Source organism: Phyllobates terribilis, unplaced genomic scaffold (genome assembly GCF_046119375.1).
Source record: "Phyllobates terribilis strain yellow unplaced genomic scaffold, ASM4611937v1 Scaffold_17__1_contigs__length_24005725, whole genome shotgun sequence".
Classification (NCBI taxonomy): domain Eukaryota; kingdom Metazoa; phylum Chordata; class Amphibia; order Anura; family Dendrobatidae; genus Phyllobates; species Phyllobates terribilis.
In genome coordinates, this window is record NW_027362777.1 from 4006087 (window position 1) to 4024979 (window position 18893).

An 18893-nucleotide genomic window follows, 5' to 3' on the forward strand; every position below is an offset into this window, starting at 1 on the left:
GTTGATGTGACATCAGCGAATGTCGGAGCCGGCGGCAGCCGGGGTCACGTGATGCCTGGTGAGCGGCCAGCAATAGCGCCGCTCACAGGCAATAAAGAACAAGCAAGGTATTTACAAAAAGACTTGTTGGCACAGTTTAAATCCATAGAGTCATTGTTAATAGTAGTGGACAACCTTTTGCAGGTCCTTATAAAATTATTAAAATTTTAAATCCTGTAAGTTAAGTTGCAACTTCTTATTGCCTGGAAATCAATAATTCTTTCCATTCTTCTCTTTTAAAAAAAAATTGAGGGGACCTCAAGACATAATTGAGGTGGATTTGGAAGGGTATTGGGAGTATGAAGTAAGGCGAATTCTTGATTCCAGGTGGGTCAGGTCTGCATTATCTCGTCAAGTGGAAAGATTATGGTTCTTAAGATAATTCCTAAGTTAATTTGGGGTGTTATGGATAAATATATGTATGATTATGGAAGTTATATGAAAACAGTATGTATTAAGAATTGTAGATAATACAAAATTCCCTCCTCCTGCCCGAACCACATTGTACCAACAACCTCATATTGATCAAAGATCCACATACTACGTGGAACATGGAATTATGGAAAATCCCTAATGATTATCGACTAACATATTAATCTGATAATAGCAGCTTTCTAATGATCTTTATTACTTTTAGGGAAATTACAGAATAATAAAAGATAAGTGACTATACTGATTGACCTTTGAACCTTATGTGCAAGACGGACTTAATTGATTTAATTGAGAGTCAGCTTGACTTAATTTACATATTATGTTTACATATTAAAATAATGACCCATTAGCGACAGATGTCAGCCAGAATTATGAGATAAGGCAATGAGGTAATGTGTGGAAAGGTCCCTGATTTTTCCTATAAAAAGCCTATTTGAGACACTACTCAGTGTTCATTTGTGATTTCTCCGACCGTATAGATCCTATATACAATTTGGCGGCAGACAACTAAGACGAGAACACACACATTTTTTGTGCCCCTAACAAGGGGCTCTTCAGGCGATCAGATAGACAGATTATTGGGTGGGGCTGGGGAAAACCCAGCAGTCATGGTACACGTTGGTACCAATGACTAAGTTAGAGAGAGGTGAAAGGTCTTTAAAAATGATTACAGGGAATTAGGAGAGAAGCTGAAGTACAGGTGGTGTTTTCAGATATACTGCTGATTCCACTACGTCACTAGAAAGTCAGCGGGAACTTAAGGAGATAATTGTCAGGGTTTTGGTTCATGGAGAACTGGGCTGACTTCTCTGTTGGCTACTATCTTTACGATAGGGACAGGCTGCACCTCAAGAGGAGAATGCAGATGTGCTGGGGGGAAAATGGTCAGATAGATGGAGGAGCTTTCAAACTAGGATATGGGGGGAGGGAGGGTAGCTGTGCAAATAAGGGGGTAGAGTAGGCAGAGAGAGTGAGATATTCAAGGAAAGTAAGGAGGCGAGTAGCCGTAATAAATGTGCTAATAGTATTAAATGTCTGCAGGCAAATGCAAGAAATCTTGAAAACAAAATGAATGAATCAGAGACTCTTAGGTCAGCCACAGATTACGATGTGGTGGGTATTACAGAAACCTGGTTGGATGAAAGCCATGACTGGGTGTCAAACAGAGGGTTACACCACATTCAAACGGATAGGAAAGAAAAATAGGTAGAGGGGTGGGTATTTTAGTTAAAACCAATTTAAGACCTCAAGCTCAATGACGACATGGGGGGCAGCTTCGACAATGTACTGCACACATGGCCAACTTTTGGTGATTATATTTGACCCACGACACCAGAACCACCACATCTATGTGGGGCCATTATTCTGCATGGAAGACTTTGTGGGGCCCATTATACTGGATGGAAAGTTATGTGGGGCCAATCATACTGTATGGAGGACTATGTGGGGCCCATTATTCTATATGGAGGATTATGTTGGGCCCATTATACTATATACTGGTTGGTCCACGACTTTGTCCCACTTTTTCATTTTGGCCCTCTGCATGTTTTGAGCTTTACATCCCTGATGTAAAATCAGTATGGGTAAATGTACATGGAAATGGCAATAATGGAAAGCTGCTAATTGGACTTTGCTACAAGCCTCCTAATATAGCTGAACACGTAGAGGATGATATGCTGCAACAAATTAAAAAGGCAACAAAAACAAGTCATGGTCAAAAGTGTTGGCTTCCTTGAAATTGTTCCAGAAAATGAAGTAATTCTCCCAGAAAATTATTGCAATTACATGTTTTGTTATAGACGTTTATTTCCTTTGGATGTATTGGAACAACACAAGAAAACACAGAAAAAAGGAAACTTGAACAAAATTTCACACATAACCACATAACATAGGTCGGACAAAATTGTTGACACCTTGCCAAAATTGTGGCTAAACAACTTTGTTTCAAGCATGTGAAGCTTGTTCAAACGCAATTGTCGCAAATAACAGGTGTGGGCAATATGAAAATGACAACTAAAACCAGATAAAAAAGGGAGAAGTTGATTCAATCTTTTCATTGTGTGCATATGTGTGGCACACTAAGCATGGAGAAAACAGAAAAAGGAGAACTGTTTGAGGACTTGAGAACCAAAATTGTTGAAAAATATCAATAATTTCAAGGTTATAAGTCCATCTTTAGAGATCCTCATGTTCCTCTGTCCAAGGTGCGCAACATAATCAATAAATTTACAACACATACAGTCAAATATGGTGGAGCTTCAAAGATGTTTTGGGGTTGTTTTGCTGCCTCTGGTCAGGTACCTTGACTGTGTGCAAGGCATCATGAAATCTGAAGATTAGCAAAGGATTTTGGGGCACAATGTAGTGCCTAGTGTCAGAAAGTTGGGTTTGCTTGCTAGGTCATGGGTCTTCCAGCATGACAATGACCCCAAACATATTTAAAGAAGCACCTAGAAAATGGATGGAAACAAAGTGCTGGACAGTTCTGACCAGCAATGAATCTGGATGTAAATCCCATTGAACACCTGTGGAGAAATCTTAAAATTGCTGTTTGGAGAAAAATATAAAAATCTAAAAGTCCTCAGTGGTTGATACCATCTTTTCAGTTAGCCATTAGTCAGTAAGCTTTCGAGACTACTCAGGTCTCTTCATCAGACATAGTATAACACAAAATCTGAATAGTCACATATTAATACACAACAGGGCACAGTAAAGGGAAGGGGGGGGGGTGTTCCTCTGTGAAGCAGAGAAACAAAAAGATGGCCACACAAGTTCAAAATAGTAAAGAAGTAAGAAAACTCCTTTATTAACACATGTAGTAAACACAAATTACAAAAATAATTGCGGACGACAGAGTGGACACAGAGTGCTGGATCAACATGAATAAAACAATGTTAAAAACTGTGACACAGCGCCCGAAAGGTCAGCCTATATAGCAAGTGGAAATATAAGGGGGACAGCAACAGGGTCACATGTATTAATAAATATATACCACCCATAAAGAATACCTTTTCCAAATTGTACCCCCAAAACAATAATATCCCATCACAATCCAACTACCCAGAAACAAAAGGGTTAAAACCCTTATACAGATAGAAATAATATAAACAATTGGTCATAAATAAGCTGAAATAGCTGTGTACCTGGGTAAGGCCACCAGACAGGCTCTGCTACCGTCACCCCGACGTACGTTTCGGTAGGAAAACCTTTTTCAAGGGGCACAGGAATAATGCAATAGATAAGACAAGTGACGTGAAGCAGAACTATCAGTATGGGAGAGGGAGAAGCAGTTGTGGCCGTAAAAATGTTTGGCCACAAGTAGAGCTATTCTTTTTTTCTTTTATTGTGTGGCGATGAAAATTCATCCTTGTTCTAAGTTTTTGCCTTGTCTCCCCTACATACAGACCCCCAGTTGGACATTTGTTACATATAATTAAGTTCATTGTGATGCAGCTGAAAGTACCTGGGGTCTTGTGGTCCTGATGTGAGTTGGGAATCTTTATCTTATCCATGGTCATTATAAACGGACAGGTTTTACATATACAGTTGGTGAGGATAAATTTTATAAGTTTCACCTCAAAGGTGAAACTATCCTCCCGGTCAGTTTGCTTTCCCTCCCAGTACCTTTTCATTCTAACAATGATAGGTTTCTAGGAGATTATACTTGTTCCTTTTATTTGTGGTTCTCCTTAGCTTGCCTTCTTTGCCCTATATGAATGTGTTTTTGTTTCTCACTCAGTTTTCGTATTTTACTTCATACTTTCCTTTCCCCTTGTTGAGAGTGTGTTGCAGCCTCCCCTCTGGTTCCTCAGGAGGTATGAGAAACTCCTCAACGGCTTATTAGTTAGTTGGGTGTGTGGTGGCATTTTTAGTTGTGCAGCTAGGGCCTTTCCAATCTCTACAGAGAGTAATTGGGTGTAGTTGTGACATTCTCCCCTGTGTGGGTTCTCCGGTGGTTATCAAGATGCGCTTTCTGGTTAAAACATTTCCCACATTTTGAACATGAAAAAGGCTTCTCCCTTGTGTGAGTTCTCTGGTGCTTATCAAGATCCGATTTCTAGTTAAAACATTTCCCACATTCTGGACATGAAAAAGGCTTCTCCCCTGTGTGAGTTCTCTGATGTTTCATAAGATTTGATTTCTCTGTAAAACATTTCTGTAAAGGGAAGTGTCCTAGGTTGTACATGTATATATGTATCTACATACTAGCCATGCTTGCAGATAAGTATACATGTATATATTGGCCCCCATCTCCTTATGTGTTTCAGCCTGCTTGCTGCTGTTGGGGGCAGGATCAACAAAATGTCCAGCCATGTACTAAAACAGGTTTTGCGAGTATGGCTGGACATGAACAAAGACCTTAGCCAGTGGGCGGGGAATAATACATCATTTCCGGTGCAGGACTTAAAACCCCAGAGCACTCATGTGCTAGCCCTCTTTTCTCTTTGGACTGTTAGAGATGGACATAACACATGGCTGAGTATCTCTCTTCCCCTGTAACTCTTTACTTGCTAGCCCTACATACCCTGTACTAACCCTATCCTTGTATCTGTATATATATATAGGGAAAGTTAGTATAGTTGGGTGGGCTGATATTGCATGAGTGATTAGGAAACATGGGTGGAAAATAGGTAATTGGGAATTGTATATTGTTATTATTATTGTGTACTGTGTTAGTGGGATAAATAGTAGTATATTATCTGTAGACTTTTGTGTAATAAATACCTTTTATTAGCACACGGTTTTGTCTCAGTTGGTATATAGTATAAGGCACAGATAACGTTAGTGGATATTAATTATTAATAATCAAGTTTGATGTTAATAGTTAATATCGGACCTCAATAGAGGAGTAGGAGAGTTCCCCCATTAATTACTGATATTTTTGGAGGGAAACCTCGTCTTTTAACAATGGCGAGCCAGCCAGGAGTACTCATAACCCTGCAGAAGCAAGCTGCGGGAGAGGAATAGAAAGACTGGCAGGGTGAGGGGTGTACACAGGATAGTGACTCGGGCCAACCTATACACTGAGGGTAAAGCCATTCCAGAGTCTGACCAGCAAGACGACTTTGGGGTAGGCAGATACCTGAAGACTGGCAACGACAGGACCACAGCAAAAAGACTTTAACAACAAAAAGAGTTTGATTAAAGATCCAAGAAAGAAGCAGAGTGTATTCTGTGGAGGGATGCGTTGGATTACGGTGAAAGGCAGGGAAGAGTTGATGGCCGTAATGGCTGATGTCTAGGTACCTAAGTGCAGTATTATACTTCATTCCATCCTGAACTGTCACAACTTACAAATGGGGCTGGAGTAGGCAAATATATCCCAGTACAACACTTCCCTCAAATTTCATTGTCGTGTTCTCGACAACAAGGGGATTGTAAAGGGAAGTGTCCTAGGTTGTACATGTATATATGTATCTACATACTAGCCATGCTTGCAGATAAGTATACATATATATTGGCCCCCATCTCCTTATGTGTTTCAGTCTACTTGCTGCTGTTGGGGTCAGGATCAACAAAATGTCCAGCCATGTACTAAAACAGGTTTTGCGAGTATGGCTGGACATGAACAAAGACCTTAGCCAGTGGGCGGGGAATAATACATCATTTCCGGTGCAGGACTTAAAACCCCAGAGCACTCATGTGCTAGCCCTCTTTGCTCTTTGGACTGTTAGAGATGGACATAACACATGGCTGAGTATCTCTCTTCCCCTGTAACTCTTTACTTGCTAGCCCTACATACCCTGTACTAACCCTATCCTTGTATCTGTATATATATATAGGGAAAGTTAGTATAGTTGGGTGGGCTGATATTGCACGAGTGATTAGGAAACATGGGTGGAAAATAGGTAATTGGGAATTGTATATTGTTATTATTATTGTGTACTGTGTTAGTGGGATAAATAGTAGTATATTAACTGTAGACTTTTGTGTAATAAATACCTTTTATTAGCACACGGTTTTGTCTCAGTTGGTATATAGTATAAGGCACAGATAACATTAGTGGATATTAATTATTAATAATCAAGTTTGATGTTAATAGTTAATATCGGACCTCAATAGAGGAGTAGGAGAGTTCCCCCATTAATTACTGATATTTTTGGAGGGAAACCTCGTCCTTTAACAATTTCCCACATTCTGAACAGGAAAATGGCTTTTCTCCTGTGTGAGTTCTCTGATGGTTGATAAGAGTTGATTTCACTGTAAAACATTTCCCACATTCTGAACAGGAAAATGGATTCTCCTCTGTGTGAGTTCTCTGATGTTTATAAAGATATGATTTGTGTCCAAAACATTTTCCACAATCTGAGCATGAAAAAGGCTTCTCCTCTGTGTGAGTTCTCTGATGTTTGATAAGATTTGATTTCTTTGCAAAAGATTTCCCACATTCTGAACATGAAAATGGCTTCTCCCCTGTGTGAGTTCTCTGGTGCTTAACAAGATCCGATTTCTGGTTAAAACATTTCCCACATTCTGGACATGAAAAAGGCTTCTCCCCTGTGTGAGTTCTCTGATGTTTGATAAGATTTGATTTCTCTGTAAAACATTTCCCACATTCTTGACAGGAAAATGGCTTTTCTCCTGTGTGAGTTCTCTGATGGTTGATAAGAGTTGATTTCACTGTAAAACATTTCCCACATTCTGAACAGGAAAATGGCTTCTCCTCTGTGTGAGTTCTCTGATGTTTATAAAGATATGATTTGTGTCCAAAACATTTTCCACAATCTGAGCATGAAAAAGGCTTCTCCTCTGTGTGAGTTCTCTGATGTTTGATAAGATTTGATTTCTTTGCAAAAGATTTCCCACATTCTGAACATGAAAATGGCTTCTCCCCTGTGTGAGTTCTATGATGTCTGATAAGATTTGATTTCTCTGTAAAACATTTCCCACATTCTGAACAGGAAAATGGCTTTTCTCCTGTGTGAGTTCTCTGATGGTTGATAAGAGTTGATTTCACTGTAAAACATTTCCCACATTCTGAACAGGAAAATGGCTTCTCCTCTGTGTGGGTTCTCTGGTGCTTAAGAAAACTAGATTTATGGTTAAAACATTTTCCACATTCTGAACATGGAAAAGGCTTCTCACCTGTGTGAGTTCTCTGATGTATATTAAGATATGATTTCTGGTTAAAACATTTCCCACATTCTGAACAGGAAAATTGCTTCTCCCCTGTGTGAGTTCTCTGATGTGTGATAAGAGTTGATTTCTCTGTAAAACATTTCCCACATTCTGAACATGAAAATGGCTTTTCCCCTGTGTGAGTTATCTGGTGCCTAACAAGATCTAATTTCTGATTAAAACATTTCCCACACTTGGCACAAGAAAATCTATTCTCTGCTGTGTGAATTTTTTGAGGTTTAAGAAAAGACTTTTTGGGAGGAAAACTATTTCTATATTCTGAACGTGAAAATGGCTTCTTTGCATTAGAAGCATTTTGCTTTTTAATGCTTATTTTGTGACTTTGATTTTCCTTAGTAGTCAGTAATGAATCAGAAGACAGGACCTGTTTCAAAGGATCAGATGACAGATCTTTGCTGTGAAGGGATGATGGTAAATCTGGAGAAATGTCATTCATTTCAATTGTATCCTGTTGGATCTGAAAATAATCTGATTTGAAAATTGAAGATATCAGCTGTCCCTCTGATCTCCTGGTACAGACATCTGCCAAGAAGAAAACCAATTATTATTTTTTAATAAAAATTCCTTGAATTTTATATTTTTGAACATTTCTACTTAAACTGTCCATAAAAAAGGCAAGTTATATATATAAAAAAAAAAATCACTTATTCACCAGGACAATGACTGTCTAATAGAAAACCTCATAGGATGTAGCAGTAGAGCGTGGTGTTCAACTGTTTTTTCATTCTGCCTCCAAATATGGAATAAAAAGCCACCAAACAATGTTATGTAGCCGAAAATAATACCAATAAAAACTTCTACTCCTCTCACAAAAAACAAGTCCCCACTCAGGTCCATCATTTGTCAATGTAATAACAGAGGTTTCCACATTACTAGTGGCTCAAAGGCTCTTGAAAAGCAACATGGCTTCCATAAACCAATCCAGCAATATCTGCTCTCCCAAAGTCAGATCGCCCCCTCGCTTATGAGCCTTACAGTAGTTTATGTGCCTAAATCACATTTAGCATCTATGTATTTGGCATTACTATAATGAGAAGAACCCACTTAATTTATGGTGTGTGTCTCCTGGAGCACAATCTGGGCACTATGTGTTGGGTAATAAAATAGCATATTTGCAATTTTCACTCTCCAACATCCACTGCGTGCTAATTTCTGGAGAGTGACTGTGGAGTTAAAATAGTCACTACTCCTATAGATTAATTCACTGAGGGTTATAATTTCCAAAATGGGGATTTCTACTGTTCTGGTTTTCTGCCATTTTGTCATATTAGGGCTTCTGCAAAAGGTGTGTCCCATCTCCTCTGGGACATCTACTTCTCCTCGTGCTTCGACTTATGTGACGTTTGCTTTTGTCACCAGGAGCCGCCTTATTCATCCTGCAGGCAGCGCTAGTGATGGAGGAGACGTCCGAACCAGAAGCTCTGGACGGCGCAGGTTCTGTCCAGCCACTAAGATTAGGGTTGCTTGGACCAGTAGTACCATCCAGTCTGGCAGTATGGGTGTGTGTGTTATCCAGCTGGAGTAATCTGCTCCCTGCTTCAGCCAACTGGAAAGCACCACACCCTACTAAAGCCGGAAGCATATTGCCGGAAGCAGCCAGGTACAGCCTTGTTCTCCTCTGGTTCAGTCCTCTGTGCTCAGCTCCCGGCTTGTGTATTTGTTTTCTGTTGTGACCTCGGCCCGTTTACTGACTACTCTTGTGTCTTCTGATTTTGTATTTTCTCTGCTCTCCTGTTCTGACCTGGCTACCTGACTATTCTTCTTCCCATCTCACTCCACAGAACAGCAGGTAACACCGTGGCCCAAGTCTAGGGATCTTTGTGTAAGTCCAGATCCATGTAGAGAGGTTAAAGGGTGATGAGGAAAGTAATTTGTGAAATATGTAAACGGGGTAGATAAGGCAAGCCTGTTCGTGGTGGCCATCTTTTGAGCTTCCAGGTGACCATGAACAGCGCCTCCAATACATTGTGTCTGCAAACTATTCCAGCAAAATCTGCATTCCTAATAGCTAAATGGCGCTCCTTCCCTTCTTAACCTGCCATGTGCAGTAGTGTACAACCGTATATAGGGTATTGTCAAATTTAAAAGAAGTTGGAAAATAATTTGTAAGGTCCATTTGTTTCTTATTATCCTTTGTGAAAAATTTCAAAGTTATCACCACATAAAGTGACACATGTCAGATTTGAAAAATGGGGCCTGATCATCTGCACATTCTACGCACGCTGTCATTTAGCTTTGTAGTTTACAGACCTGGGCAGGTAACGGTCAGCATCATCTAATCCCAGGGGGTAGGTGGATCCTCCAGGTTGTAAGTGTTATAGAAAAGGGCTTTCCCAATTTCCCAAAGTAATCTGAACATTTTCGGACGGAGGAGATTGTTGTGGTCTAGCGGCAAAATGGTGACCACAAGATTGTGATACGGCCGGACTACACCACCGATAAAGCAGCCACAGCCGGTGACTGAGAAGAATCTGTGACTTCTCTGCATTTAGTGGTCACTACTCACCTGGGTAGTCATATGTAGGAATCTCCTCTTTACACCGCTCATCACCCCTCACATATGTCTCTGTGGTATTAATATGGGTCAGACCTTCACCCTGAAACAAATATTATAAAAGTCACAGACAGATGGAGAAGTCCCATCTATGATCAGCTCTAATCCTGTCATCTCCACCGTTCTCATTACACAAATATAAAACATAATAATGGTGGATAAAACAAGACTGAATACAAAACCGTCACAGCCGTCTACACATCATAGGGGAGATCTCATGACACCTTCTCTCCATCTACCTGATGATCCTGAGGAACATTGGGATCTTCTTGTTTACAGTCCTGTGGAAGAAGAGGACGGAGACATCTCTCTGGTGTTGTCCTCTTACTGGATAGATCTGGAGGAAACACATACAGGGACTGAATTTATTCTTTACATACAGATAATTATAGGCCATGTGTATTTAGTCCTGTCTATTACCTGGTGATGTGAGGGGCTGGGGAACCTCCATCATGACGCCCTTGTACAGATCTTTGTGTCCTTCTAAATACTCCCACTCTTCCATGGAGAAATAGACAGCGACATCCTGACACCTTATAGGAACCTGACATATACAATGATACCGTCATCCCCCCGATCCCTTCATAGCGTTACTGTAAAATGTCCCAGCATTCCCAGCAGTGTCACCTCTCCAGTCAGCAGCTCAATCATCTTGTAGGTGAGTTCTAAGATATTCTGGTCATTGATGTCCTCATGTATCAGGGGGTGAGATGGAGGCCCTGTGATTGGGCTCAGGGATCTTCCCCATCCCTCAGACACAGGGTTCTGACAGCGCTCACTAGAGGTTTTCTTCACTACTGTGTAATCCTGGTTATGGAGAGACACATTAATAAATCTCATTACAGACATTTCCAGAGTCCTCACCTCTCCAGTTCTGTCCATCTGTTATTCCCATAGATAAGAATGATGTAATGTGACGTCATCAGAATCTCTCACCTCTCCAGTAAGCCGGAAGAGGATCTCTAGGGTGAGGTGTAATATCCTCTCCACCATCTTGTCTCTGTCCATAGCCACCTTTGATGGGTAAATCAGAAAAATTTTCTTATATCGAAGATCGTCACTGAGAGGATCCGAAGAGAGACCTGAAGGAGAAAAAGATAAGTTGATGGCACATCATAATACATCTATTGGAGATAATGAGGGAAAACATATAAGGAGATTTATTATTTTACAGTATTTCGTTTTTTTCTTTATATCTAGTAATAAAACCGTTATATTTTAGGACACAGACAACAAGCAGTTTCTTCCTTGGAGTCTGCAGCTGAATACGTTTCTCATAGACTCACTGTCAGGGAAATTTTGTGAAAATATTAACAATTTCTCCCAAACCCCTCTTAAACAGTGTATAATATTTTGTCAAACCCCATTAATGTGGATACAACATCATAGTATAGAGCAAGTATATATACAAATTGAAGAGAGGTGACACCTACTAGACTGCTGGATGGTATTCAAAGGTAGGAATTCAAAAGTGTGGAGATATGGTGACTCTGGTTGCTTGGGTCTGCAGAAAGGAGCAGAGAGTGGCAGACTCAAAGTTAACAGCTGAGAGGGACTGTGGAGGCAGAGATAGACCAAATAGAGCTGGACGTAGCATACCTGTGACCCCTAGTTCCTGGTTATAAGTTGGTACTGCACGTAGTGGCTTAGAGGAACGCGGTGTCCACCGCTAGTTCCTGGTGCTGTGAGAGTTGTCAGGGGCAGGATGGTATCGGCTGACCAATCGCCGCCAATCCCGCAGTGCTGTGTAGTGTGAACTCCGGAAGTGCATGTGTGACGTCACCGGAAGTGACGCACTGCTCCCAGGAAGCTGTGCATTCTGCAGGCTGGTGTAAATGCGTTCCAGTGAGCCGGAAGTTTGAGTGCCAGGGAGAGAGAATGTGCGTTCCACCAGTATAGAGCATAAGACCCAATGGGCATGAGCCAGAGCCTTTGTTGGAGTGGACAAGGATCTAGGAGAGGGGACAAGAGTGTGCCAGAGAGGAATAATCTGCAATAAAGGAGACAATATATGAGTAGGATATGGAGATCAAAACATGTATATTATTGACCTATTCAATTTGAAGACCACATATCCAAACGTAAAATACATTTCAACATAGGGTCACATAAGATCCCTGGGTGACAAGTTTCTCTGTACCAATTGTTCAATGAGAACCAAACTCCAAACATAAAAAAAAATTATATAAAAAGCCAGCAGGTCATAGTCCCTATTAAGGCCTTTCGGCTCTAAGGACTGTAATTCATGAATTCAATAGGCTTCTCTACGTTTGAGAAGGCTCACTCTGTCGCTCCCCCGACGTGGTGTCAAAACTTGTTCCAATACCTGGTATTTGAATTGAGAAATACTATGTCCTGCCATGATAAACTGTTGGGGAATGGGTAACATTAGGTTTTTGCACAGAATTGTGGACTTGTGCTTTGAAATCCTATCCCTTATGGGCTGTGCCGCCTCCCCCACACAGATTCGGCCGAATGGACATTTAATAAGATATACCACATATGAACTGTCACATGTAAAGTACCCTTTGATGTTGTATATTTTTTCAGTTTGTGGGTGATGAACAATGCTACCCCTGAGGACATTGTTGCATTGACGACATTGGAGACATGGGAATGTGCCCATTTTGGGATTCTGCAAAAACCATAGTCTCTAATATTGGTTCTTAAAACACGGTAGGAAGGGTTGTTGGAACGCAGGGATCGTGGGATAGCCGGTTTGTAAGATGTTCCTGTGTTTCCTAATGGTTTTATTTAAGATGTAGGCGAAGGGGTGGAACGTGTGAACGAAGGGAATTCTGTCCTTAGTGTTTGGAAGATCAGTTCTGGAATTCGACGCCTGGGGATTCAAGAAGCTAGGTGGATAGCCTCGTTCAGTGAATTTGGTCGACATTTCTTGTAACCTCTGATTGCGGATAGTTTCACTGGACACTATCCGTTTGACCCTCTGAAATCGTAATGTAGGTATAGATTTCTTCATCGACCTTGGATGATTGCTAGAAAAGTGTAATAGGTCATTGCGATCGGTGGGCTTGGAATAGAGATCAGTTGTTAGGTGGCCCTTTGTATCCTTGATCACCATGGTATCAAGGAAACTAACATGGCTTGAATCATATGTCATGGTGAAGCGTCTTTAAACCAAAGACGTTTAATGTTGTGGGATTGATTGCATTAGATAAATGTCTTCTAATACATTTTTTTAGCGACTCTGAAGTGCATCCCACATATTGTAGTTTACTCTCTATACATTCTATTAAATGCACTGCTCAAAAAAATAAAGGGAACACTCAAATAACACATCCTAGATCTGAATGAATGAAATATTCTCAATGAATACTTTGTTCTGTACAAAGTTGAATGTGCTGACTACAAAATCACACAAAAATTATCAAAGGAAATCAAATTTATTAACCAATGGAGGCCTGGATTTGGAGTCACCCCCAAAATTAAAAGTGGAAAAACACACTACAGGCTGATCCAACTTTGATGTAATGTCCTTAAAACAAGTCAAAATGAGGCTCAGTATTATGTGTGGCCTCCACGTGCCTGTATGACCTCCCTACAACGCCTGGGAATTCTCCTGATGAGGTTCCGCAAACTCCTGGACAGTCTGTGTTGTAACGTGACGTTGGTGGATGGAGCAAGACATGACCCAGCTTTCGTCCTTCTCCATCACAGCAACACCCCTTTAAAAACATATAAAAACTCGATACTGAGACTCTTGATCACGTCTGCTAGAGCATGTATTCCCTCACTATGGAAAAGTAACACTATCCCGACAATCTCACTATGGTTCTCCAAAATAAAAGAGATTAGGTTAATGGAGGAGCTCACCTACACGATCAATAACTCCCATGATAAATTTTATAAAACATGGCTCTACTGGAGTTTAAATCTTCCGCTGATTACCTGGCCCTCATAGGGGAAAGTTAAGTCTATACTTCAGGAGCCTCTCTGACCTTACCCTAACCCTCTTACCCATACATCCCTTCCCCCACTTCCCTTTGTCTTTGTGTATATTTGTGTTTTGGGCTTTAACTACTCATTTTTTCTTTTATAACCCTTATTTGTTAATCAACATGAATATGTAATGACTTAATGTTTAAGTCTGAGTCACCAAGCTGGTATATCCTAAAACACATTGAACCAATGTTCTACCAGCGACTCTACTTTGGATTGTGTTTACTTATTTAATTTTCAAATGTTTTGGAAATACTGGTTATTGTTATGGTTATGTGGTCATGTTTGACCTACTACTTGTTACACAACTAGTACCCGGTGTTTGTATTTGTATTTCCTTTTCAACACTTAATAAAGATAAATTTATAAAGAATAATCAAGTCACATTGAGTTTGATATTTGTTTCTTGAAAACAAACTCGGTGAAAGTTTTCCGCCAAGTGTAGAAGCCTTTTTGGATACAAAACTCAAACAAAATATGCAAACGAATTTACAAAGTCTGGAGGATGGATCTCAGACATCAAAAAAACTAAGTTTGAAAGAAATATCAAAGACTACGAGTCAAATTCAATTTACACATGGAAATGAAACAAACCAAGAGCTACTGTTCTGAAATACAGGTCACACAATAAATTCAAAGGAAATAGAGGAGAGCGGAGGTCAGCTTCACAAATCCTAATGTGTCCATGGGTTCCTCTAATTATAATTCTCTGAGGACTAATCTGATGCATCAGTGGGATCAACTAAAGACAGATGGAACAAAAATAAATTCTCAAGTATTCCCCACAATTCAGCACAAAACAACAGGCCGGAAGAAAGCTCAGATGTGCCCGGAAGCATGCGTTCCACGCCGGATCGCATAATGGTTTTGGATTGCATACCACCAACATAGAAAAGTCCTATCTCTGAGATGAGCGTCATTGGAGACTAAAAACAAGTATTGCACATCCTCCCATCATGCAATAGGCATGTAGATCTACTTTATCACTACAGAAAATATGGGATGATGGCCCACAGTATATTCGTAAATGATCAAATTTGTCCCCTATTGCATAATTAGAGATACACAAGGAACACCACACTTGTTAGTTACTAAATAGTATATGTAGGATATAACTGATAAGTAATAATTCTGATATAGAAGCTCAGATATCTCGATGAAGTACAACAATATGTGAACCTCATTCACAGGGAACTGAGTAGCAATGAATAGAGTATACAATCCAAAAATGTAATACAGAATGGGTCTGTATTCACACAAAACAAGCATAGGAAATTAGCTCATTCAGTCCCTTAGGGGCTCGTGAATCCAGTCTGGAAATCCACTCATTTTCCTTTTTGGAGGATACATCTATTGTGATCACCTCCTATCACATTGGGTTTAACCACCTCAATGATGAAAAAGGAGATGTCTCTGGTTTCACCTCGATGTACACTATTCATATGTCTCGCTAATCGGGTGTCCTGACCATGGCATATATCACCCTAATGCCCCCCACCCTCCTCCTAGACTCCCTCTTGGTCTTGCCTACATAATCTGTCCAAACACAAAAAAGAAAACAAGAACCGGCAACTTTGTACGGGGATGACAATTGATCCAGGAATAGTGTACCGCTGTCTAGCCCGCATGTTGCTTTTAAAGTGATACAATAAAGGAGCACGTTTTAGGGACCGGTGAGTGCTATCCTTTCTTCTTATTTGCTTACATGTTACCTACATAATCTAGGGGGCAGGTGCATGTGGCCATATATACAAGTCCTGAGGTTTTACAGTTGGAATAACCCCTCTGAAAAAAGTTTTTACTCGTGGAGGAACTCGAGAAAGATTTACATGGTCTCATCCAATTACATGTACAACATTCTCCACATCTAAAGAAACTGCAGATTCTTCCAAGCCCCCTTGGGTGCAGTTTTTTTGTAGAAACTATGCACTAAATGGTCCCTAATTGACCAACCCTTTCTGAAAGTTATTGTGGGAGTAGATCACACAGCACCTTCCGAGCCGGGTCGGCCACAAGTATATCCCAGGTCACTCTGATTGTCATAAGTTTTTCTTACTCGTGCTATCCCATCTTTTTCTTGGTCTCTTGGTTAGGTATGGAGGAGTGTCTGTCTCTCCCATTTTTCTGCAAACGATGATGTGGAATCCAAAATGTACCATGAGTACCCTATAATCCCTTAATCTGATGTTCAGGTCTATTGCCTGTATATTAAAATCTGAGACATTATGGCAGTACCTTCTCAACCATAAAAATTGACCCTTGGGTATTCCTCTTTTTATTGGGATGGGGTGGTGGCTATCCCACTTCAATAGTTTATTAGTGATTGTAGGTTTATGGTAGATGAGTGTCCCTAGGGTCTCATCCCGTTCTTTCTTGATTAGTACATCCAGGAAAGGCAACTGGTAATAATTAAACTCTGATATAAATCTCAGGCTCACTCTATTGATATTGAGTTCCCTGATAAATTCAAGAGATTGTTCACTCGTCTCTGACTAGATCATTAAAATGTAGTCAATATATTTGTATCATACCCCAATATATGGATGTCATCACTTATCATCATCCCCGAATATTGTGGATTCCTCCCACCAGCCCAGGAATAGTTTAGCATACGAGGGGGCACAGAGGCTTCCCATCGCAGTACCCCTGAGCTGGTGGAAGTACTTCCTGTCAAAAATAAATAAGTTATGTGTAAGAGTGAATTTTAGAAGATCCTCCATGAAGTCATTATGTCTGCTACACTCTATTGATCTCGATTTCAAGAAATGTCTTACTCCTCTGATACCATCCTCATGTGGTATATTACTGTACAAAGCCTCAATATCTAGTAAGGCCTGATCCCCTACATGCATGTATACATGCTCGAGGGTATACATGTAGGGGAGCAGGCAAAGGGAAAACCAACTCCAGAGGGATTATTCCAACTGCAGGACCTCAGGACTTATTCCAACTACAGGACCTCAGGTGGTACTGTGGGGGCATCATACATACTACATAAGGGGCATAATGGGGGCATTACACTGTGTGGGGGGCATCATACATCCTGTATAAGGGGCATAATGGGGGCATTACACTGTGTGGGGGCATCATACATACTGCATAAGGGGCATAATGGGGGCATTACACTGTGTGGGGGCATCATACATACTGCATAAGGGGCATAATGGGGGCATTACACTGTGTGGCCAGTAAAGGGGTCCTGTACTATGAGAACAATAAGTTTCCTCCCTTCCTGTCTCCATAGTTGGGTCGTATGTATCTATTACAGGAAACAGAACAACAACCTTATGATTCTTATAAGAGTCTCCGTGCTGAAGGGGTTAATGCCCCCTGCGCCCAGTAATGGGGGTCTCCACATACCTCCACCTGCAGAGCCGCCACCACACATATGGCTGCTCAGTGCGCACAGGAGCTGTGATGAGGTCACAGGAGGGGAGGAGTCAGGGGTCACATGATCAGGGGCCTCAGTGGATGCAGGACTCTGCTGTGCTGGTTGTCATGGTGCTGGATGAGCTGAAGTTTATGTGTGGGGTCAGGAGGGGTTTACAGTGTGGATGTAGCAGAGCCGCGTGTGTACGAGGTGTACGGAGCAGAGCCGCGTGTGTACGAGGTGTACGAAGCGGAGCCGTGTGTGTACAAGGTGTACGGAGCGGAGCCGCGTGTGTACGAGGTGTACGGAGCAGAGCCGCGTGTGTACGAGGTGTACGGAGCGGAGCCGCGTGTGTACGAGGTGTACGGAGCGGAGCCGCACGTGTACGAGGTGTACGGAGCGGAGCCGCACGTGTACGAGGTGTACGGAGCAGAGCCGCACGTGTACGAGGTGTACGGAGCAGAGCCGCGCGTGTACGAGGTGTACGGAACAGAGCCGCGTGTGTACGAGGTGTACGGAACGGAGCCGCGTGTGTACGAGGTGTACGGAGCGGAGCCGCGCGTGTACGAGGTGTACGGAGCGGAGCCGCGTGTGTACGAGGTGTACGGAGCGGAGCCGCACGTGTACGAGGTGTACGGAGAGGAGCCGCACATGTACGAGGTGTACGGAGCAGAGCCGCACGTGTACGAGGTGTACGGAGCAGAGCCGCGCGTGTACGAGGTGTACGGAACGGAGCCGCGTGTGTACGAGGTGTACGGAACGGAGCCGCGTGTGTACGAGGTGTACGGAGCGGAGCCGCGCGTGTACGAGGTGTACGGAGCGGAGCCGCGTGTGTACGAGGTGTACGGAGCGGAGCCGCGTGTGTACGAGGTGTACGGAGCAGAGCCGCGTGTACGAGGTGTACGGAGCAGAGCCGCGTGTGTACGAGGTGTATGGAGCGGAGCCACGTGTACGAGATGTATGGAGCGGAGCCGTGTGTGTACAAGGTGTACGGAGCGGAGCCGCGTGTGTACGAGGTGTACGGAGCGGAGCCGCGTGTGTACGAGGTGTACGGAGCGGAGCCACATGTACGAGATGTATGGAGCGGAGCCGTGTGTGTACGAGGTGTACGGAGCGGAGCCGCGTGTGTACGAGGTGTACGGAGCGGAGCCGCGTGTGTACGAGGTGTACGGAGCAGAGCCGCGTGTGTACGAGGTGTACGGAGCGGAGCCGCGTGTGTACGAGGGGTACGGAGCGGAGCCGCGTGTGTACGAGGGGTACGGAGCGGAGCCGCGCGTGTACGAGGTGTACGGAGCGGAGCCACGTGTACGAGACGTACGGAGCGGAGCCGTGTGTGTACGAGGGGTACGGAGCGGAGCCGCGCGTGTACGAGGTGTACGGAGCGGAGCCACGTGTACG

The 18893-nt window shown here is 42.4% G+C and overlaps 1 protein-coding gene across 1 annotated transcript; it reads right to left on the reverse strand.

Moving 5' to 3' along the window:
• Nucleotides 1–2462: 2462 nt before the first annotated feature.
• Nucleotides 2463–17554, reverse strand: LOC141176021 (uncharacterized). The gene is made up of 9 exons (XM_073659993.1): nucleotides 17486–17554; nucleotides 11765–12155; nucleotides 11599–11669; nucleotides 11102–11247; nucleotides 10793–10972; nucleotides 10586–10709; nucleotides 10405–10502; nucleotides 10118–10208; nucleotides 2463–8133 (listed from the first exon to the last, which is right to left on the reverse strand). Exons 4-9 carry the CDS (start codon nucleotides 11171–11173, stop codon nucleotides 6560–6562), a joined length of 2139 nt encoding a protein of 712 aa, XP_073516094.1. The 5' UTR covers nucleotides 11174–11247; nucleotides 11599–11669; nucleotides 11765–12155; nucleotides 17486–17554; the 3' UTR covers nucleotides 2463–6559.
• Nucleotides 17555–18893: the final 1339 nt, after the last annotated feature.

Coding starts and splice junctions, on each gene's coding strand:
- LOC141176021 (XM_073659993.1), bottom strand. CDS start 11,173: ATGGACAGAGACAAGATGGTGGAGAGGATATTACACCTCACCCTAGAG. Junction 10,503..10,585: donor CCAGCCCCTCACATCACCAG/GTAATAGACAGG, acceptor TGTTTCCTCCAG/ATCTATCCAGTAAGAGGACA. Junction 10,209..10,404: donor ATGTTCCTCAGGATCATCAG/GTAGATGGAGAG, acceptor TATTTGTTTCAG/GGTGAAGGTCTGACCCATAT.